Below are 21,730 nucleotides of genomic sequence, written 5' to 3'. Positions count from 1 at the left end.
ATTACATTTTTTATTTGTGATATCTCCGCCCCTGTTCATATTGCTTCCCCGGTCACAAATATATCAAAACAAAATAGCGTCGTAAGGATATTGCACCTTCTACCTTCAACATTGCATGTGCACCTCACATTATTTTCCTTTCCAGCATTCTGATATATAGTCAGTCACCTGTAAACCCTGAAAAATACTAAATAAAATATATAAAACATTCCGTATTATCTTTCTCTAACACGAAATTCATTTACAATTTTTTAATACAGTATAATCTAAATACATTTTTTTTTATTTTTGTAAACTCATTTTAACTTATTTTTAAAGATTGTTATTTACGGTAATTGGTGGCAAAAACACGCAGTTTCGTTATGTCCTGTCATCTTCAAAAATTGTAATAGTTTAGAACTTTTCCAATGTTATTACGGGAGAGCTTACATATTGTTTTCCATTATAAGTATCGACAGTAGTTCTATAAGTTCACTAATAAATGAAAAACAGTTTTTAAAAAATCTTTACTTGCGTACTCTTCCCCCTACAAATGGAGCAGTAGTACGCAAGTGCGTATTTTTGCCCCAAAACTAAAATGTATACAACCTCAAATAAAAAAAATGGTAGGCGTTTAAAAGAAACCAATCTTTCTTGAAAAAAACCAAACTTAAAATACAAAACGTTAATCGAAAAGAGAAATGTATTTGGCGAGGTCGTCAGAGAATCCTACTGCATTTAAAAATCTGAAAGAGCTGGTTTTTATTGGCTTTGACATCTTCAAAAATACGTCTTCATAACGATCATCATTGACTTTGCCGACTTTGGCAATAAATAATCTGTATGATTTATTTCCAGAAGCTTTCACTACGACAAAGTCATCAGGTAAAATATTTGGTACATGAATGTCTTGCTCTTCATCTTTATCGGAAAAATGAACGTCACAAGAATCAATAGTTTCTTTATAGGAGAATGTTACTGATTCATCAGATGATGATTCGTTGAAAGCTATTTTTATTTTATATTTTTTATGAGCTGAAAACAAGTGACTTTTTCAACTTTGAAAAAATGGGCAAAGTATCGAAAAGTCCGTTTATTAATAGGAAAGGGAACACACACAATGAACTGTTTCTATCACCTTAAATTGTGCACATGAAAGTCTAAAGAGACCACCCTGGCAATATGTTTTATAAAACAACATTTCCCCAGAAAAATTTTAACTATCAATTTTAAAAGGAAAATGAGGAGTTTTCTCGATGGTCTCCTACCAAAGATATTGGACTAAATAAATATTGAAAAATCAATTCCAATTTATATTTCAAAATATAACCAACTAATGGAATTGTTAGAATGGGTTTACCATTCCTTCTATAAATCTTTAAAAACAGCAAAAAATAGAGTTGTCGTTAACGAAGACAATTTTTCATGTTCCGAAGATGATTAACTGCTTTTTAATTTAAGTTTTACATTATTTTTCTAAGGTTAAGTTCTGTTTATAAGGTTCTTTTCCTAATAAAGTCATACCAAAAGGCGGTTGACTTTAAATTCTGACGAACAGATTTGTTTTAACCAAATTGTTTGTGATATTTTTTACGCTCAATACCTATGGATTTTATTATAGAAATAGCTCCAAGAAAATGGTTTTAAGATTATCATACTTTTGTTTATAACTTCGTCGCAAATGCCTGTCAACTTTGACCGATTATATCTCAGGAGCTACTGCTCGTAATTCAACGTCTTTTTTTATATGAAAAACGTCTTGCCGTGTCTTTTTCAATGCGTTTTCTGAATGTGTCCATAGGAAGTGGACTCTTCTGAAATTTTCTTAAGCTTTCATTAATTTGGCCCTGATAATTTTCTCAATGGGATGTTTATGGTATACATTTTGCATAGCCTTGACTGCGCTGAGAGAGTGAGAAAGGACTAGACAACGAAAACAGTCATATTGGTTGGAGTTATATTTTTTTGGGGGATTCAGATTAGTTTCCCGTAGGCATATTACATCAGGAGATTGTTCACCAATTAGGTGACGGAGCATAGCAAGGCGATGGAAAAAACCATCAATATTCCACTGAAGTAGAGACTTGAATTTATTGTTGGCTTAACTGAGATGTGTCACTTTCCGCTTCCGATGCCTCACTGTTAATATAATTATGGATTTTTTTCTTATGGACGTGAATTTACGTTTTATGAATCTTTCCTTTAAATGGGGATAAACTTGACTGAGCATAAGGGACAAAGCTGGTAGGTCTGTGGTATATTCTTGAATTATGGTTATAGGATCTGTTGACCCCGTGATATTCATTAGGAGCATGTTAAGTTGATCAACGTTTAGAGGGAAAGATAGAGGGTGATTTTCTATGAAGTTTTTAGCAGAGTCAAGTAAGAGAGAAAATGGGCATTCAGAAGTTCTTGCTGAACTAATTTTAGCTTTTTTAGATTTTGTTTGGACTTTAGGTGGTGGAAAAATGTTACACATTCTTTTGAAGATGGATCTGCTTCAGCTGAAATAATTTCATCAAAGTTTCTTTTTGGTTGATTAATTATGTGACTGTCCTTATTTGATGCATCTACTTTGTTCGGTATCTCCGGGATATTAGAAATAGACATTTGTTCACACTGAGAAGGGTTTGTGTCATCGGATGCTTGCAAGGATATATTTGTTGCGCTGGATACCGATGCTTTATTGTTTTTGTTGGGGTTTAGTTGAACTAGTGGTTCGGAGCACTGTGAAGCGATGTGTCCTGGCTTCTTGCATCTTAAGCAAACTAAACTGTCTTGAGAAGTGAATATTCTATATGTCGTGTTGTCAAAAACAAGAGAAAATTACTCTGGCAGTGTTAGATTGTGAGGACTGATATAGATTTGTCTTCGAAAACTAAGGATGTGATTGTACTCAGGCATAGAAGCACTTATTTTGAGGAAGGTCATGGGGGAGACAGGAACTATGCCGATTTTTTGTAGCTCATTGATTAGCAAGTCGTGCGGTATTGAAGGACATATGCCGGAGAGCACAAGTCGTTCCGCTGGTGCAACTAACCTTCTTGCTCTGACAATTTCACCTTGTATTTCTATTTGACCATGATTATTCATAAAATTGTCCACTATTTGTTTATTGGATAAATACATACATATGCGATTATTAGATAATCTAGAAGAGAAGATTATATTTTTCGGTTGAATTATATTTCCAAGTGGGAGAAGGTAGTCTTGAAGTTTGGTGTTTTCTAAGGCACTTAAGATAATTGCTTGGGACTTTAAAGGAAATTGCACTCTCGACGCTGCCAAAGAGTGTGACTGTGATGTGTTTATTTGATTTTGATAGTCTTGTATTGTAGAACTGTTGTGTGATTCCATGTTTGAATTCATTTCGATAAACGTTTGTGAAAAGTAAGTCCGACCCTGTACACCTGCTAAAACAGGTATATCGGTCTTTACTAAAAGCGGTTATTTGCTGGTAAAACTGGATTTGTTTATTGAAAACAATAACAAATAATTGCAATTTGCTGACATTAATGCTAATTTAACTGGATATTATGTAAAGAGTTTATACACTTACAGTTTATTTCAATATATCACTAAGATTCACAATTTATAACTTATATTAAACTTTGTTAATGTTAAAAATATTCGGAGCCAACATTGAATACAACATTATAGTTATCGATGCAGAACCCAACTCTCGAAACTTATTAAAGTACCTATTATATATGTTTAATGTCAAATTTATGTAAATATATCCAATACACTTTTGTAGTTATTGATAAATCCCAATAAAATAGTTAAATATTTAAATGAAATCACAGTACAACACATCCCTTAATTACAAAATTGGAGAAACAAAAGAGCCTTGTCGTGTAGGGATGTAAGACATAGTTGGCATAAAATGAAAATAGTGTACGGACTATGGACAAGTGCCTCATCAGCGGTCCTTTGAGGATAAGGGATTGCCACCATTTACAACACAAGTTGATACTCAAGCAAATACCAGTCCATATTTGATGTTTGAGGTCCCGTTTCTATGCTAACATTTTCCAAACTGTGATTGTGTGTACACCCCGTTTAAATACTGATTTAATTAAATGTAAATAGGGGCTAAAGGAGTTGAAGTTTCCTTTCATGCTATTTCTAGTATGTGTGCATGTAGTTTCACGAGATTAATCTGTTTTGCTTTTAGTTTTAAATACGTGATATGAAATGTATGATGATGCTATATTCAGGATTACACTATGTATAATTAATTACAAAAACGATTTTATATTAAATAGCTACACTAATAAGATATTTGTTTCAGAGTTTATAAAATATGTTACTTTTGTATATTTTTTGTACGAATACTGACAAAATTAAGTGAACGATATTACATTCGAATGTCCATGAAACATTTTTATTCCATGGAAATATAATTCCAATATTTTGTATAAAAAATATATTTGTAAACAGTGAGTATGCTAACTTTACGGTAAAGCTAGCATAGTCGTAGCTATATCTCGGCAAGGAAAAGGGTATTGGGCTCATCTTAGCGTCCTATTCTATCGATGATTAATTGCTGTTGATTGTTATATTAACCAATTCCCAAATGCTACCCCATCATCCCCTAGCTCAAAACACACCCCAAAAAGGAACTAATTGCTAATTTATTGCCACAGTTTTATGCCAAGAAACAATATATTGCTGTAATCGCTCTCAAGAAACAATGGCTATGCTAACTTTATGGTAAAGATAGCATAGCCTTAGCTATATATCGACAAAGAAAAGAGGGCGTATCTTTACACATCCAACGGTCACTCAACTGCTGGTCTCTGTTACACTATCAACTGACAATATTATTCAGATAATTTGGCGCTATAAAAAATCGGATGGTGCCATATATTATTGAATGGACACGCTATGGCTTCAATATTGCAGAAATTCTTATAAATCACAAATAATTGCACTGATGCTAATAACTGGGTACATGCCGGCAACTGGGTAGCTTACCCTATAAATATATAGATGCAAACATAGATCTTTTTTTTACAAAAGTTTTGGGAAGTCTAAAACATATCTAAACCTGCTATTTTGTCTCAGGACGATGAAGCTTATGAGGATATTTTTTTAAAAATTCTTAACTGTTCGAGAGCCAGTAGGTAGATTTTGTTTTTCTTCCATTTCGACAACCCAATTACCTTTTGTTCGATAGCTATTCTCTGAATTTGTCAGGCATATCGACGTTTTTGTATATTAGAGAATCGTTTCAGAAAAATTCGGAATCTCAAAAAAATATGCTATCTAATTGTTAATTCGTCTCTTTTTGCCAAAATCTGTGTTCGTGTTCTTCTTCGCCGCCAGTATACGTAATCTTTGAGGTGTAACACTAAATGATACTTTATCTACTGTTTCTAAACTTTAAAAGGACATCTCTTGTCCATTTCACTTAATTTTTGATATTTTCGTTACTGCTTCACTTTGACAAATTAAAGTAAACAAAGAAATTTAAAAGAAAAAAATTTCTCTGAAGATCGACTTTGTCTAAATCTTTCCAAGAATATTTTTTTCAAGAATCCAAGAATCCAAGTAGAACGAAAAATTGCGGAATTATGAACGAATATCAGATAATGTTTATTTGTATTTTCTATACAGAGGTCAATACTGTGGTTTTGCATAATACCTTAATATTTGCATAATAAATCATAGATAATTGTTAAATTATCTATGATTTGCTAAAATTACACAATCTTTATTAGAATAAATAATAATAAAAAAAGATTTTTTTCCCTTATAGTTCAAAATAGTTCAACATTTATCAAAGTATCAAATAAAAATCGTTTTATATAAATAGATGAGAAGTTTATAGACTTACATAAATTAAAAGTGGTTTGTTTGTATCTATCAGAGAGGTAGACAATCATTATTTGGAATCCAAATTTTTTTCAACTGAGGTGATTTAGAATGTTGAAATACGCAATTTGTCTGTTTGCTCTTAGTTACTTGGTAAACAGTAAGGTAAGTAGTTAGCTATTATTCCTGTCACTATAAAAGCGCCTAATGTCGATTTTAAGATGGCTTCATATAGTTTAGAAGCAATTCAACAATTTTTTTTACCCTTTAGCTAGGTGAAAAGGATCAATCTCGCGAAATCTGAACATCGAGGTCACGCACCGAAAAGCGTAAGCTCGATGGCCAGCCTCTTCGGGCGCTCAGCCGGTGAGGAGAAAAATATTTATTTTGTCAATTTGGCGGCTGAGTGATCAAGCACACAATCCGGACAGAGAGACACCGACTTAAGTCAATGGCTGCTGTTCGGAACACACATTTTAGGGGAGACAAGTCAAAAGTCAAGTAAATTGTCTGATCATACTTAACAATATAAAAAAATATTTTTAAAGAAAAAATGTCTGGTAGAAAATTGCCCATTGATAACTTTCTGTGTATTCTTGGCACTGGAATAGTGGCATGTATGTCTTAGGGTTGGGCTTCTGCTACTAGTTTAGTTAATAGGTCGGTTATAGTTAACAATGCATATTCGACAGTTACGTTTTTCTGTCAGCTTATCTTTTATCAGAACTGTTTTTGTTTTCTTTTGCAACTGCTTTGCAAATGCAATTTTTTGTTTGACCTGATTTGTTTGTATATTGATTAATTTATGGGGGTTGTTGGGTTAATTGTTGATTGTATGGTCAAGGTATAAAGAAAAAGTTTGGTATATTACCTTGTATCCGTTTTGTTCAATAAGCATCTGTGGTTGTAAAAATTGCATTAGTCGAGGTTCATATTTTTGGTCATTTGTGGTATTATTTGGAACGACTGCATTACGGGCGTAGTTGTGGTGACCATTTGGATATTTTCCTTGTTTATGGTATATTTGTTTATCTTTCACTGACTTGTATGATTCCAATTATTAAATAATCCTACGTTGGTTGACACATTTTCACCATCAGCTTATTATTTATTTATTTGATTTTTATAATCGGCACACCTATTGTTACAGACAAGGCAAAAAGCTCGAAATCGTTTAGAAAAATGTTCCCATGAGATTTTTTTGCATAATCACTTTTATAAAATGCCCCAAAATAAGGTTTAAGAGGTCGCCCAGGCGAAAAGTTGTTCAAGTTATTTTAAACAATTTTTTTTTAACAAATTGTAACAATAAATTTTTTACGATTTTCAAGGCTTAAAAACTTAAGTAACAAACATTATTTTTGAATTCACCAAGACTTAAATCCAAGTGTAAACCTTGCTCTATAATTTTCCAAGTATTTTGGGCCTATTTTAATTTAATGAAGAACTTATGATAGGACGGGCGTTCGGACTAAGTCATTTATAAGATAGAGAAACAAAATCTAAGCCACAAATTTTTGCTGGTTTAAATTCTTATTAATATATTCAAAAATAATATTTTTTACTTGCGTTTTTGAACCTTGAAAATCGTAATTTTGCTGTTTTGTTCAAAATGATCTAAAAAAATCAAAAAAATTTGTCTGGGCCGAAAAAATTGATTGTTACAATGTATTTAACCCTGCGTTGGTGTGGTGCCTAAAACTCACGTGTCTGGTGTGGTGGGGCGTGACATACCCCATAGCAATAATATTTTCTATCTATGTTATGTAAATTTTAAGTTAAGCTTTTATAATTATAATATTTTGTTTAAGGTTGCTGTTACGAGATTTACGCAGGAAGGAGTTGTAGAAAAAATAAATGACTGTGCGAAGAAATTAGGCACTACATCTCTATCCCTGGAGAATCTCATTAGAGCTATAGAACAAAACCAGGACGTAGAAGTTATGAAAAAGTTTAATCTATGCTCATTAAAAGCTGTTGGTACTTTAAACGACAACAACCAAGTTGACTATGTGCAAGGCTCCAAAAACATGAGGATGTTCTTTCCCGAAAATGCTGAAGAAATTATTCAGAAGTGTTTCAAGAAACTAGAAGATCCTATAGAGGATGCTTATAAAATGAGTGTATGCATGCTTAGTCTTGCAAAAGAACATTAAATAATTTATGTAATTAGTGTATAGTCTATCTGTATAGATGGCAAATAACAAAAAATGCTTATAAGGTTTTTTCAGTTTTGTGTAAACATTTAATAAACTAATTAAATATTTTACTATTTTTGTAAATATTATTTAAAATAAATGTAAAAATAAAAAAATAGTATAAAAGTTTTTTTCATCTCTGCTGTTTTTAACATCCTTTTTGTCCCCTCTGTGCCAGGTCTTGTTTCTGCTGCGTATGTCATTATTGGTCTGACGACCGTTTTGTAAATTCTGCCTTTCGTTTCTTTCCCGATATTTCCATATTGTTTCATATACATCTTAGTAAATTTGCTGTTGTAACCATCTCTGGTGTTGGTGGTTCATTATCGTCACTTTTAGCAAATAAGGATCAAAAGTAGTCTACCCGTGGTTCATTCTGAATATGTTTCGTTTTTATTAGTTCGTTCATCTCTTTTCTTTGTCCTCTGATCATTCATCATATTTCTTTTTGTGTTCCATAGAAGTCGTGTTCTATCTGTTTTGAGAAACGCTGCCAGTGTTCCCTTTTTATTTGTCTAACTAAAGTATTCGTTACTGGAGAGATTCCACTCGCATTTAGAAGACAATATCTAAGTCTTTCTCATGCCGCAGCAGTATCGTCTAATCAAGATAATCCTGTTATACACAACGTATTCGCTGACCGCTTCAAAAGTTGTTTCCAAACTTCAAATCAAACTGATCACCCTTTCTATTACCGCCTACATACCTACTTGTTAACAATGGGTATCCATTTTCCAATCACCTAAGATATCTCCTCAATTCAAACCCCTCCTCCTTGGACAATTCGACTTCCCTCTACTGACACCAGCTCATTGCGCCTAAACAAATCAGAAACGCCAGCAAGTCAAATTAATCAAGAATTTCTAAAAATATTAAGCAAATATGGTAGCTGTTTCAAAGTTTACACCGATGCCTCCAAAAACGAAGACGAAACTGGGGCAGCAATCTACTCATCAGATTATACAGAAGCTTACAAATTACCTTCATATACAACAACGTTCTCAGCTGAACTGTATGCGATACTAAAAGCACTAGTTCTGATATTTAACAAAAATAAAAAGAGAAATTTCATTATTACAGATTCTCTCAGCTCAATAATGGCATTAAACCAACTCTACTGTAATCATCCACTACTCCTTCTCATTAAAAAGAAACTAAAACATGCAGAAAATATAAACATTAAAGTTAATTTTATATGGGTACCGTCACATACTGGAATCGAAGGAAACGAGGTTGTAGATAAAATAGCAAAAAATGCACCTACTAACCCAAACGCAGAAGAGAATACGAAAGATTTTCACACCGATCTGAAAGCTTTCTTTAAAGAAAGGATTAATTCAATATGGCAGGATACATGGAAGAACTCCCCAACCAAGCTGTACGAAGTTGATAAGAATCATAAAAAAATCCCAAAATTTAACAATAGAAGACAACAAGTAACCTTCACTCGCCTCCGGAGTGGCCATACTCGGTTAACACACGACTACCTACTAAAACGTACTGATAAACCTGTGTGTGATATGTGTAAAAGTGTCTTAACGGTAAAACATTGTTTATTGCAGTGCCCCAAGTACGATGTGCAACGCAAAATGTATAACATACCATCAACATTAAACAGTGCTCTTGGAAAAGACAGTAATACTAAAAATATTTTCGCCTTTCTCAAAGACTGCAAGCTGATATCAAAAATCTAATATTTTACTGTGTCTAGATCTAGGTTTATTTCTATTTATGTATTGCTATAGTTAATATTCTATTGTTAAGTTCTAACTCTGTATCACAATCCATACACGCTAATAACCCTGCGTGGTTGATGCGTTATATAAGGAAAAAAAAAGTATTCGTTCCATTTCTGATTCGTTTAAAGTGGTTGTATGCCTGTTGTATTTGTTGTGTTCTGTATTGTAAAAAGGCTTTCTTCTTTTCTTTACACTTTGTCTTCACTTTCTCTCTAAACCATGGTGTTTTCTTCTTTGATATGTTAGTGTTAGTTACTTTCTTCTCTCCAAGTGATTCTGTTGCTGTGTTAATTGTTATTTTTGAGCTTTTCCCAGCTTTCCTCGATGTTATCGTTTTCATATATTATTCCCGGCGATCTTCTCTGATATTCGTTTCCTGTATAATTATACCGTTGATTCCGTATTTAGTCCTTCGACTTCGATTTTTGTTTGTGTTGGCGCCGCTCTTTTGGGTGGGAAGTATTTCAGGATTATTCTTATTTTACATAATACTAGACTATGGTCGCTATCTACATCTGTTGAGTTGAGGCAACTTACGTCGATTATTTTTGACGGACGTATATCTCTGTTGGTTATAACATAATCTATCATAGATCTTTGTTCACGGGTGTTATTAAATGAATATTTGTATTGGTCTTTGTGGTCAAAAAATGTGTTGTTTATTCTAAGTTTGTTATTCACGCAGAAGTTTATCATCACTTCTCCATTTTCGTTTTTGACATCCTCGTTATGTTTTTGCTTGATTTAATTTTGCTTAATAAAGGAATTTTAAATAGAGCAATGTCATTTAGAAGATTGTTAAGGTTCCGTGGGTAGATAGAGTCACGAATACAGAGGTATTAAGGAGAACAGACAGAGAGAGGGAAATGGATAATACAATAAAAGAAAGGAAATTGCAATATCTCTGACATGTGATGAGAGGCGAAAGATACAACATACTGAGACTCATAATTCAAAGAAAAGATGGTAGAAGCTTAGGAAGAACACGCGTTTCTTGGTTGAAGAACCTGAGAGAGTGGTTTGGTTGCAGCTCAAGGCAATTGTTCAGAGCAGCTGCCTCGAAGGTCAGAATAGCCATGATGATTACCAACCTTTGTCGCGGAGATGGCACTTAAAGAAGAAGAAGAACTGACAGATATACTTTGTCAATTTCTAGTAATACTTTTCCTGCATACCACAATTTGAACCATTCAGTCAGTAAGGATATTTTATACAAAATATGTTTTACATATTTTTAAAAAAGGACGTCAATTTTGTTAATAAAGATGATCGTGTTGATTATCAAACTAGTCTATGTATATCTTTTTTTCCATAATACCAGAAGCAGATCTTCCAGTTAAACACAATTTATTTATTTAAACTTACTTTAATGGCTTATTCTCATTTAAATATTAATCAATTCATTGTGGCGATATGTTAGTGAATACCACAGTGAAAATTTTCCTGTGAAACACCACAGGAAAAACATATGGCCTGAAGATAAATGCTGGAAAAACAAAATGCATGACAATAAGAAAGGGCGCATTTTCAGAGTACAACTGCACGTAGATAATGCTCCAATCGAGCAAGTGAAAACATTCAAATACTTGGGAATGATGGTGAATGACCAATGGGATCCTCAACAAGAAATAAAATGCCGTACCGAACAAGCTAGACAAGCTTTTCTTAAATTTAAACCGCTACTTTGTAACCGCAATCTTTCCTTCAATCTCCGTTACAGAATGGTTAAGTGCTATGTATGGTCCATATTGTTATACGGCATGGAGACATGGATGTTGAAAATATCTTCCATTAACAAGTTGGAAGCCTTCGAAATGTGGACCTTGCGAAGAATGTTCCGCATACCATGGACAGATAGGGTGAGAAACGAGGAAGTCCTAAAAAGAGCAAATACTGAGAGAGAATTGCTCAGCTTGATCAAGGCACGAAAGATTGGATACCTGTGCCACATCCTGAGAGGGAAAAAATACGCAATCCCTCAACTAATTATCCAAGGAAAGATTGAGGACAAGAGAGGAGTAGGTCGCAAACAAATGTCGTGGCTGCGAAATATAAAGAACTGGACAGGCGTAACTAACACTGGCGAACTTTTGCATGCCGCAAAAGACAGACGTCTGACCTTAAGATAATTCGCCAACGCACTATAGGTGCACGGCACCATAAGAAGAAGAAGTTAGTGAATTTTCTGGTTTACATACATTAAAAATTATACAGAAGCTCGAAAAATTAACGAAAATTGGAAAAGGCTATTAGCCGTGACATTAAAATAACATGAGATTTTTAAAAAACTTTTAAGAAAGATAAAAGAAGTTTTATAAAATAACTTGCGTGAGGAGAGGATATTTTTGGTAGTAGTTCAAAGATGCCTGTTTCACAGGTATTTATCTAATAAATAAAATGTAACTATTAGAATAAGTTGGACGTTCGAAAGTAATAAAATATAAAAATGTATTATTAAGTGTATTACTTATATTATTATATAATTAGAAAAACATTTACATTATTTTGTAAACAACATACTTTTTAAAATTGATTTGCAACTCGAATAATACAAACACTTATATCATAAACATCATTCAAAGGATCACGAATGTTCTTTATGCACTCCTTTTTAATTCTTTGGGGGTCTTCGGGGAAGAATAAGGCTATTAGTTTGGGAGCTACTTCTTGATTTATTTGATTATCTTTGGTTATCATATCTAAAGATCTGTAACAACACAGATTAAATTCCTTCATTGCAAGACCCCCAGCATTTTGCTCTAAATTTATAAGGAGATCCTCAAATTTAAGGCCTAGTTTCTTTCCACAGTTATTGATTTGGTCTGCAGTTTCTGGATGATAAAATCGTGACGGAGATACCTAAAAGAAATTATATTAGTATATACAACTCCAAGAAGTATTTTAAATTATTAAATGCATCCCGCTGGATTTGTTTTAAGTATTTAAAAATTATAAAAAAATTATAATGTTTAAAATACAAATTTCTGGACTGGACAAGGTATAATACTAATGGTTCGATTGTTCATTTAGTGGTTAACGTTAATAAAGATTCCTGTAACTTTCTCCTACTCAACCGTTTACCATGCACTTATAACACAGGCTTGAAAAAAATAGTTTTTTAAAGTTGTTTAAAATTTGATAACTAGCTTTTATGTTCTTTTCAGCGCTGATTCCAAAAATGCAAACCATTTTTGTCTATCACGTCAGGTTTTCTCACAAAGGTGGGGAGTATGTTTGGGTAAAACAACAAAATGTAAGCAATTTTTCACGGTTTTCCCACGTTATAAAATTTAGTTTATTTATTAATTTGTTTTTCCGTCGACCATCCATTTATGATTAATTTAAACACCCTCAAAATCATTGATTAATGACCCCTATTAATGAATGATTTTCTATTAATGAACGATTTTATTATAGGCAACACAACATACATTGCTTGTATAATAATTTAACCACATTTAACGCTCTGTGATTGGCAGTGACCTGTGGTGTAGGCAACCAAACATATAGGTACCTATTTATATTCCCACTAAAAAATTATTTAAAATGACATAGCCGCTGTAAGTACTGTCTGTCATTGTATGTCATTAATTATCGTTAAGCAAATAAAAATTTAAACTAACATATTTTTATTTCTGAAAAGTTCGGTCGACGAAAAAGTTTTGTAACGAACTCGTGAATTAAAATGGCGATTAACAATCTCGAACATTATATCTCAATTGTTAATCGCCCTTATTAATACACTTGTTGGTTAAACAACTATTAACTACATTTTCAGTTAGTACACTTACATTTCCCTTTAACCGTGCTGTACCGTTCGAGTCAACTATGCAAATGTACTGTTCGGGTCAATATGACCCAACTATGGTTTACGGTCCTTAATCGAAATAAAATAAGCTAATGGTGCTAAACAACTTTATTAACAAAAAATTATAATTAATTAAACAAAAATTATGTTGCTAATATAAATTAAACCTTATTAACAAAAATAAAACGAATTTTTTTCTTTCCCAGAAAAGCCGAAGAACAAATACCTACAAAATTTAATTTAGTTTACAACTGGGACAGTAATAACAAGAATGGGTTTAACAAATATGTTTGTGACATATACAACATAAAATATTAGTCTTGTTATCGTTTTTAGAGCAAAATTTACAGCGTGCTCGTTTAGCAGGCGGAGTTGGATTGTCCATAGAAGGTTCAATAGAATTTCCATCTTTTCTCATTGCTTCTGTTCGTATTCTTTTTACCAATTCTGGTGAGTTTTTAGTTCTTGGTAAATTTTTCTTGGAAAGGATAAGTGGTTTCACCAGCGTTTCCCCAATTTCTCAAGAAAAATTCGCCGTTTTGTAAGTTAGTGTTCCATGGGGGATTTATTGATGTCCATAAAACGAACGCGTGGTAGGCAGAAATGTGCAGAATATTATAAAAAACAATCATAGGCCAGCGATTTGTCGTCCTCTTACATGTATATGTACCAACAAGCTGATCTAGAGTATCCACTGCTCCCTTACTGGAATTGTATAATGTAATCTAAAATAATTTGGAGCTTTTTGTCATTTCTATCACTAATAGCCTTATCACAATGCAAAGTACTCATAAGAATAACATTTTTATTCTTTTTAGGAATATAGTTACCAGCAGGGGTATCTTGCGTGAAGTAAACGAACTATAAACTTCTTTATTCGCAATTCAACGGTAACATTTTCATCAGGGTTAAAAAATTTGAAAGATTTTCTACCCATTTTTCAGTTCAAGTTTATCAGTACGTCTCCTATCCTGTCTAGTAGTCTTATTATTAAAACATATTACTTGTGAAATTTTTGTAAATACTTCCAGGGACATTGTTGCTCGAAATTCACTACGATCCGTTTCTTGTAACAACAATAAAAGACCAATGTATGCTTGAAAACCAATTTTATCCAAGTCTTTCCAGTTGGTTCCAAAAACACGCTGTCCTTCCATGTTGGTCATATTTATAATTTGGTTTGCAACTATGTCAGAAACGAGCGCTTCAAATGAATTTTTGACGATTTTCGTACACGTGTGCACGAAAATTCGTCCTGTAAAAAACCATCCTGTAGAAATTTGGACGTCGCGACAAATGTTCCGCATACCATGACAGATAGGGTAAAAAACGAAGGAAGTCTTAAGAAAGGCAAATACTGAGATAGAACTACTCAATTTGATCAAGGTACGAAAAATTGGATACCTCGGCCATATTCTGAGAGGAAAAAAATACGCAACTAATCATCCATTGAAAGATTGAAGGCAAGAAAGGAGTAGGCCGCAAACAAATGTCGTGGCCACGAAACATAAAGAACTGGACAGGTATAAATAACACTGGCAATCTTTTGCAGGCAGCAAAAGACAGACGTCTGGCCTTAAGATAATTCGCCAACGCACTATAGGTACACGGCACTATAAGAAGAAGAAGAATATACCGAGGTACTATACGTGAAATCAAATCTTAACTGTCTTTTCTTTAATTTCGATTTACTCATTATGAGTACAGGAAACTAGTTCACCAAGGATTTTTGCTTAGAAAAGGAGATATGTTTTGGAATGCAACTTTTAGATCCCCATGTCTTTCGTACACTTTTTTTTATCGTCTGATTTGCCTTGCAATTTATAGAAACCACAGATTAAAGCAAAAATATGAAACCTGAAATCTGAAAAATACTTCGTCAATCAAGAAATCTTCGCATTTCTACTTTGGAAGAATTTTTGGTAGAATTTTGTAGAATAGAATTTACTATACTTTTATTTCAGAATTTATATGTATTTTTAGATTTGTTAAATTGGATATCAAGAAAAAATTAAGTAGGATTTCCGAGAAAAGTGTTAAGTTAAAAAAAAGTGTGATCGATAAGCCAACATAAAATGTAATAAATCTATAATGTGCATAGTTTTATGCATGTTTTCGGTATAATCATAAATACATAATTAAAAATTGATTTGGATTAACTCAATTACTCATCGTTGTACAGAAAAATATTTGAACTTGAATTGAAGGTATTTGCACACCTCAAAAATAGTAATTTTTAGAAATATTACAGTTTAGATCTTAAATAATACTTATTCTTCTTCTTTTGGTGCCTATCCGTTTCAAATATTGGCGATAATGCTGGCTATAATGATTTTATTAACTGATGCTTTAAATAGATTATTAGTTGTTGTAGAGAACCATCTCCTCAGGTTTTTTAACCATGATATTCTTTTTCTCCCAATTCCTCGCTTTCCGAATACTATGCCTTGAAGGATTATTTTCAGTAATCTGTATTCAGTGCCGTTTCTCATTATACGTGTCCGAGATATTTTAACTTTCTCCTTTTAATCGTATACATTACTTCTCTTTCTTTCCCCATTCTTTTTAGTACAGTCTCGTTGGTTATCTTGTCCGTCCATGATATCCTTAGGATTCTTCTGTATAGCCACATCTCAAAGGCTTCAGGTTTTTTCTCCATCGCTTCAGTGAGTGTCCAGGATTCAACTCTGTAGTATAATATTGAGAAGATATAACATCATAGTAGCCTTAGTTTTATCTCCAGAATAAGGTTGCGACTTTTAAAGAGTTTGGCCATGTTATTGAACGCACTCCTAGCCTTATCTATTCTACATTTTACTTTTTGTAAGTGATCCCATTGTTCGTTTACTATTGCTCCAAGATAGGTAAACTCTTTTACTTGGTCCACTTGTGTATTCTTGACAAGCAGTTGGACGTCCCTAATTTTATTTTTGCTGATGACCATAAATTTAGTTTTTGACATGTTTACTTGTAGTCCAAATCTTTTACTTACTTCATTTACTTTGTTTATTAGTTGCTGGAAACTGTTTAAACTGTCTACAAAAATAACGGCGTCATCTGCATAGCGGATTAGGCGTTCTCCGTTTAAAAGGATTCCATGTTCGCAATTTTCCAAGGCTTTACTAAATATATATCGCTTCCATTGGTTCATCTCCAAGATTTGTTCTCATTGTGGCTGATTAGTTCCAGTATAAATTTTGTATTATACGGCGGTCTTTATCATCTATTTGGGCTTTTGTTAGAACATCGATCATTTTTTGAGGTTGAACTGAGTCGAATGAAATAAAACAGATAGTAAAGATTTGATTTCACGCACAAAGCATCTATGTATCTGTTGATACGTATTTCGACCTAATAGGTCTCATCAGAACAGTTATTCATAGGCGTTCTCAACGTGAAAAATAAATCTTTTCTGTCTTTAAGAAGAACGCCTATGAATAACTGTTCTGATGAGACCTATTAGGTCAAAATACGTATCAACAGATACATAGACGCTTTGTGCGTGAAATCAAATCTTTACTGTCTTTTTCATTTTATTCGGATCTACTCTGTATGAGTACAAGAAACCAATTCGTTAAGGATTTCTGCTTAGTTGAGGAGACATGTCGTGGAATGCAAATTTTAGATTCCTCATATCTCTATTAACATCTTTATCAACGTCTGTTATACCTTGCAATTTTTAGAAGGTTCAGATTAAAGCAGAAGTCTGAATTGGTTTCGAAACTATTTTACGGATGAGTCGAATGCTTTTTGGTAGTCCACAAAGCAGGTGTATGGCTCATTGGACTTATACTGTGTCATAAATATTATTGAAGATTGTTTATAATAAAAATGTAAAGATAATACTTATTGAGAACAGTTTTTTCTTCAGAATCTAATTATGCAACAAAAACTTTAATAGAGTATTTCTTTTCCAATAAAGACGAAAATTTCCCTTTATGTAATATACATGATTGTACATGTAATAGTACAAATTAAAATTTTGCTATTAAATACAAACTATTAACTTGTACTGTTAATCAATTCTTACCTTACTTTTTACGATATAAACAAAAACCAACAAAATTATTGCCAACTTCAACATTGTAAGTCACCTTGGATTAAACAGAATAAAAACAAATTTTGAAGTTATCACCATTTATATACGGTCCTTATTTATTTATAGCATTTAATTTCTGCGTAATATCTATATTAACGTTAACATAAATGTATCGTTAAATGCATATTTTCAATAATTATCATCTTGAACTAATCAAAAAACAGGTAAAATATTACTTAGTAATGTTTGCACTAGTTTGTTACAAAAATTAACATCAAGTGAATTGGCTTATTTTAATAAATTAGATATTGATTTAGAAGTTTTAAAAAATATTTTGGTATTAGTCGCGAAACAAGTTTGCAATAAATTGCACATAATGTATTATTAAAACGCATGCTAAACCATAGGTAATTTACTAAAAATCATAAAAGAAGACAAGATAATTGCTTCGAGGTGACAATAGTTCTAAACATAAAATCAGGAAGTTTATGCTGCAATAACACAACTGATGGATGTCAAAGCAGCAGGCCCGATAACATTCAAGCAGAACTACTCAAACTAATAGTCTAGGCGGGATCTGTTTTGGATTGGACATTTTCCATAGGAAGCTATTTTTTTGCTGGAATCCCTTCAGGATGAGCCCAATATCGATAATCACGATATGCGCTGGATATGCGCCAGTCGCAAACCCTGTGCTAAATTTTTTATTTAACAAAATCTGAAAACAGTTGAAAATTTCTCATTTTTTTGCTTCTATTTTCGTTTATAATTCGGAAAATATTGATCCTAGAGAAAAAATTATAACAAGTTAAAAGTTTCGATATTCAATTTTACACAATATTTCGTTAGCTAGAAATTGAAAATTTAATGTTTATTGTTGAAAAAATAGCAATAATTGTAAAAAAAGTACAAAAAAATTTTAATCCTTTAAATGTTTTCGACTTTCTAAACTTGACTTACAAGCTCCATATTCCGCCTAGAAAAACTTCTTAATATGTTTAAAACGTGTTCTATACGGGTTTTGCATAATAATTTTGCAATCCAGCCTACTGGAAAAAAATAGCAAATTTTCAAATTTATAGTAGGCCCTAAATAAGCCTCTCAGATAGTTGCAAATTTTTTTACATATAAAGGAAGGCTCAAATTTTTTTAAAAATTCAAATCGGTTCACTAGGAGAGCCTAGAAAATTTTTTAAAATTTTAAACATTTTTTATATATATATATTAGGCTTATACTCTAGTCATAAAATGAAACTACACACACACACACACACATTAGGCTTATAAACAAATTGAATAACTTTACGAGCTTTAAACATATCAATTTCAAAATTTATACACTTAAAGAATATTAAAAGACGCTTCTTAAAAAAAAAGATACATTCGGCTTACTGGTTGCCGAGATATTGAAGGTCAAAGTTGGCATACATTTGCCGTGTAACCATAAGTGATAGAGGGCTCGTTTTTAAACGAATACCCTCGCCTTGTCAAGTACTTTTTATATGAAAAGTTTTACGTAATGCGCTTCATGGCAACATCCATAAAAAAGACAAATAAAAAACCATTTTCGAATAAATGTCGCTCGGAATGCATAAGAGGTGGTGGTGGGGGACATTCACTCGAAATGTGAATCGGCGAGTTCAAAATCATAGCGCGAGCTAAAAATTGCATTATCTCGGCTTCTTGTTAACCAATTTTGCTCTTTTTTTTTTTTAATTGATGTCTCGGACGACAAGGATTTCAAATACCATTTTTAATTGCAAATTGGGAAATTTGCAATAAACAATTGTATGTTAAACAAGTAATTGCATTTTTTCTTCGTGCATTTTTTTTGAGCTTGCAATTTATGCAGTGAAGTAAATTGTTACTTTTAGTAAACCAATATGTATTTATAAATTGTTAATAAATAATTTAAATTGTTAAAACAAAGACGAACGAAAAAAAAAATTTTTTTCATAAATAAACTTTATTTTGACTCAATCTTCAATAAATTTTTTTATAGTCTTTCTTTTTCTGGAAGGACAAGAATCTTTAGGTCTTATTTCTTCCTCAAAACCTTCATTGTTCATTTCAATATCTTCATCCTCGATCTGTAAATTTAATGTTTCTTCTCCTTCATCTGTAGCTTTATCTTGTGCCTCTAGAAAATCTAAGGAATCCATTTTTGTACAAAGTTTTTTACATTTGCAACTAATATTTCTGAATAATGAGTCAGGTAGTAATACCTGCTCAGTTTGTATTGGTTCAAGACCATTTTGAGTTAGTTCCCACCCCCACTCAGTAGCATTCAGGTTATTTCCAAGCCACTGCTGTACTTGGAAATATACACGAAGCGAGTGTTGCTCCGCTGCAGATTGTGTTGGTGGCAGCATGGACAATTGAAAATTTTTATTTTTGCAACCTTTATTAAAGCACAAGTAGCGAATTTTATTCAATGTAAAATCGCAATTTGAGTGGCCCATATACAATGCCGGTATAATTTTATATCCGCTGCGTTTAATTTCTTCCTTAGTGGCAATTTTTTCATTAAAAATGGTTGCTTCTTGCGATATATCATAATTTGTTGAAAACAATTTAACAATTTTGCTTTTTCCTTGATAAAAAAATGCAGAGGTTGTATCATAACCTTATAAATTTTGAAATTGATATGTTTAAAGCTCGTAAAGTTATTCAATTTGTTTATAAGCCTAAAAAATGTTTAAAACTTTAAAAAAATTTCTAGGCTCTCCTAGTGAACCGATTTGAATTTTACAAAAAGCGTTTGAAATTTTAAGCCTTTCTTTATATGTAAAAAAATTTGCAACTATCTGAGAGGCTTATTTAGGGCCTACTATAAATTTGAAAATTTGCGATTTTTTTCCAGTAGGCTGGATTGCAAAATTATTATGCAAAGCCTATCTGACCGATCTTAACAAAATTTAGCACACGTTTTAAACATATTAAAAGGTTTTTCTATGCGGAATATGGAGCTTGTAGGTCAAGTTTAGAAAGTCGAAAACATTTAAAGGATTAACTTCATTTTTTGTACTTTTTTTCCAATTATTGCTATTTTTTCAACAATAAACAATAAATTTTCAATTTCTAGCTAACGAAATATTGTGTAAAATTGAATAACGAAACTTTTAACTTTTTATAATTTTTTCTCTAGGATCAATATTTTCCGAATTATAAACGAAAATAGGAGCAAAAAAATGAGAAAATTTCAATTGTTTTCAGATTTTGTTAAATAAAAAATTTAGCACAGGGTTTGCGACTGGCGCATATCGTGATTTTTGATATTGGGCACATCCTGAAGGGATTCCAGCAAAAAAATAGCTTCCTATGGAAAATGTCCATTATGGTCTGAATTTTTACAGATCCCGCCTAGTCCATAATGGACAATCACAAAGATACTCAACAACATATACAACTCTTGACAAATACCAACAGAATGGCTAAAGTCTGAGTTTATTGCACTACTTACAAAAAAAAACCAGAAGCCAAAAAATGCGAAGAATACAGTATTATAAACCTCCTCAGTTATCTCGTAAACTTGTTCCTAAATATAACCCATAAGAGAATTTACCAGCTGTGTAAAAGTCAAATTTTCACCAACAAGTTCTCGTTTATAAATGCTGTTGGTACTAGACAGGCTTTATTCTTAATATACTTATTATTATAGGAATGCAGAGAAGTCAGTTGCAACGTATAAGCTTGTCTGGTTGATAACGAGAAAGGGTTTGCTGAAGTACAGTACGCCAAGATGATACAAATATTAAAAGAAGAAAAAATTAACAACCAAGATCTAAAATTAATTAGAAATGTTTACTAGGAAGAAAACAACTCAAGGTAATGACATAAAATATATTTCAACAGGGAAAGCAACATACTGGTCATCTGTCAAAAACACGATACACGACCTACTAGACTTCTGTATAAATAAAGCCATCTTCTTTTTAAAATACCAAATAGTGAATGTTGGCGATCATTATAGCAATCTTTATCTTATCTGCAGCAGCGTGGAAAGGCTGCACAGATATGTTGAACCAAGTTGTGAGGTTCTTTAGCCAGGATGTTCTTCGTCTTCCTGGACCTTGCTATCCAAATATTTAATATTTTTCTCTGCAGAACAACTTGTAGGAGGGCATATCTGGATTCATTTCACATA

The 21,730-nt window shown here is 32.4% G+C and overlaps 1 protein-coding gene and 1 long non-coding RNA gene across 2 annotated transcripts; one reads left to right on the top strand and one right to left on the bottom strand.

Moving 5' to 3' along the window:
• Window positions 1–5,806: 5,806 nt before the first annotated feature.
• Window positions 5,807–8,123, top strand: LOC140446162 (uncharacterized). Its single transcript, XM_072538690.1, has 2 exons — window positions 5,807–5,964; window positions 7,611–8,123. The coding sequence occupies exons 1-2, from the start codon at window positions 5,911–5,913 to the stop codon at window positions 7,953–7,955; spliced, it is 399 nt and encodes a 132-aa protein (XP_072394791.1). The 5' UTR covers window positions 5,807–5,910; the 3' UTR covers window positions 7,956–8,123.
• A 4,057-nt stretch (window positions 8,124–12,180) lies between these two features.
• LOC140446161 (uncharacterized) lies at window positions 12,181–17,680 on the bottom strand. The gene is made up of 2 exons (XR_011951462.1): window positions 17,575–17,680; window positions 12,181–12,595 (listed from the first exon to the last, which is right to left on the bottom strand). It is a non-coding gene; the product is annotated as an uncharacterized lncRNA (long non-coding RNA).
• Between the last annotated feature and the right edge of the window lie 4,050 nt (window positions 17,681–21,730).

The sequence above is a fragment of the Diabrotica undecimpunctata genome, chromosome 7 (genome assembly GCF_040954645.1).
Source record: "Diabrotica undecimpunctata isolate CICGRU chromosome 7, icDiaUnde3, whole genome shotgun sequence".
In the NCBI taxonomy this organism is placed as follows: Eukaryota; Metazoa; Arthropoda; class Insecta; order Coleoptera; family Chrysomelidae; genus Diabrotica; species Diabrotica undecimpunctata.
The sequence above is the reverse complement of the archived record's forward strand: the minus strand, read 5'-3'. Positions and strand labels throughout refer to the sequence as shown.

What these genes read in the sequence shown, in the direction of transcription:
- LOC140446162 (XM_072538690.1), top strand. Translation starts at nt 5,911, where the DNA reads ATGTTGAAATACGCAATTTGTCTGTTTGCTCTTAGTTACTTGGTAAAC. An exon ending in GTTACTTGGTAAACAGTAAG is followed by an intron (nt 5,965 to 7,610) that starts GTAAGTAGTTAG and finishes ATTTTGTTTAAG; the next exon opens with GTTGCTGTTACGAGATTTAC.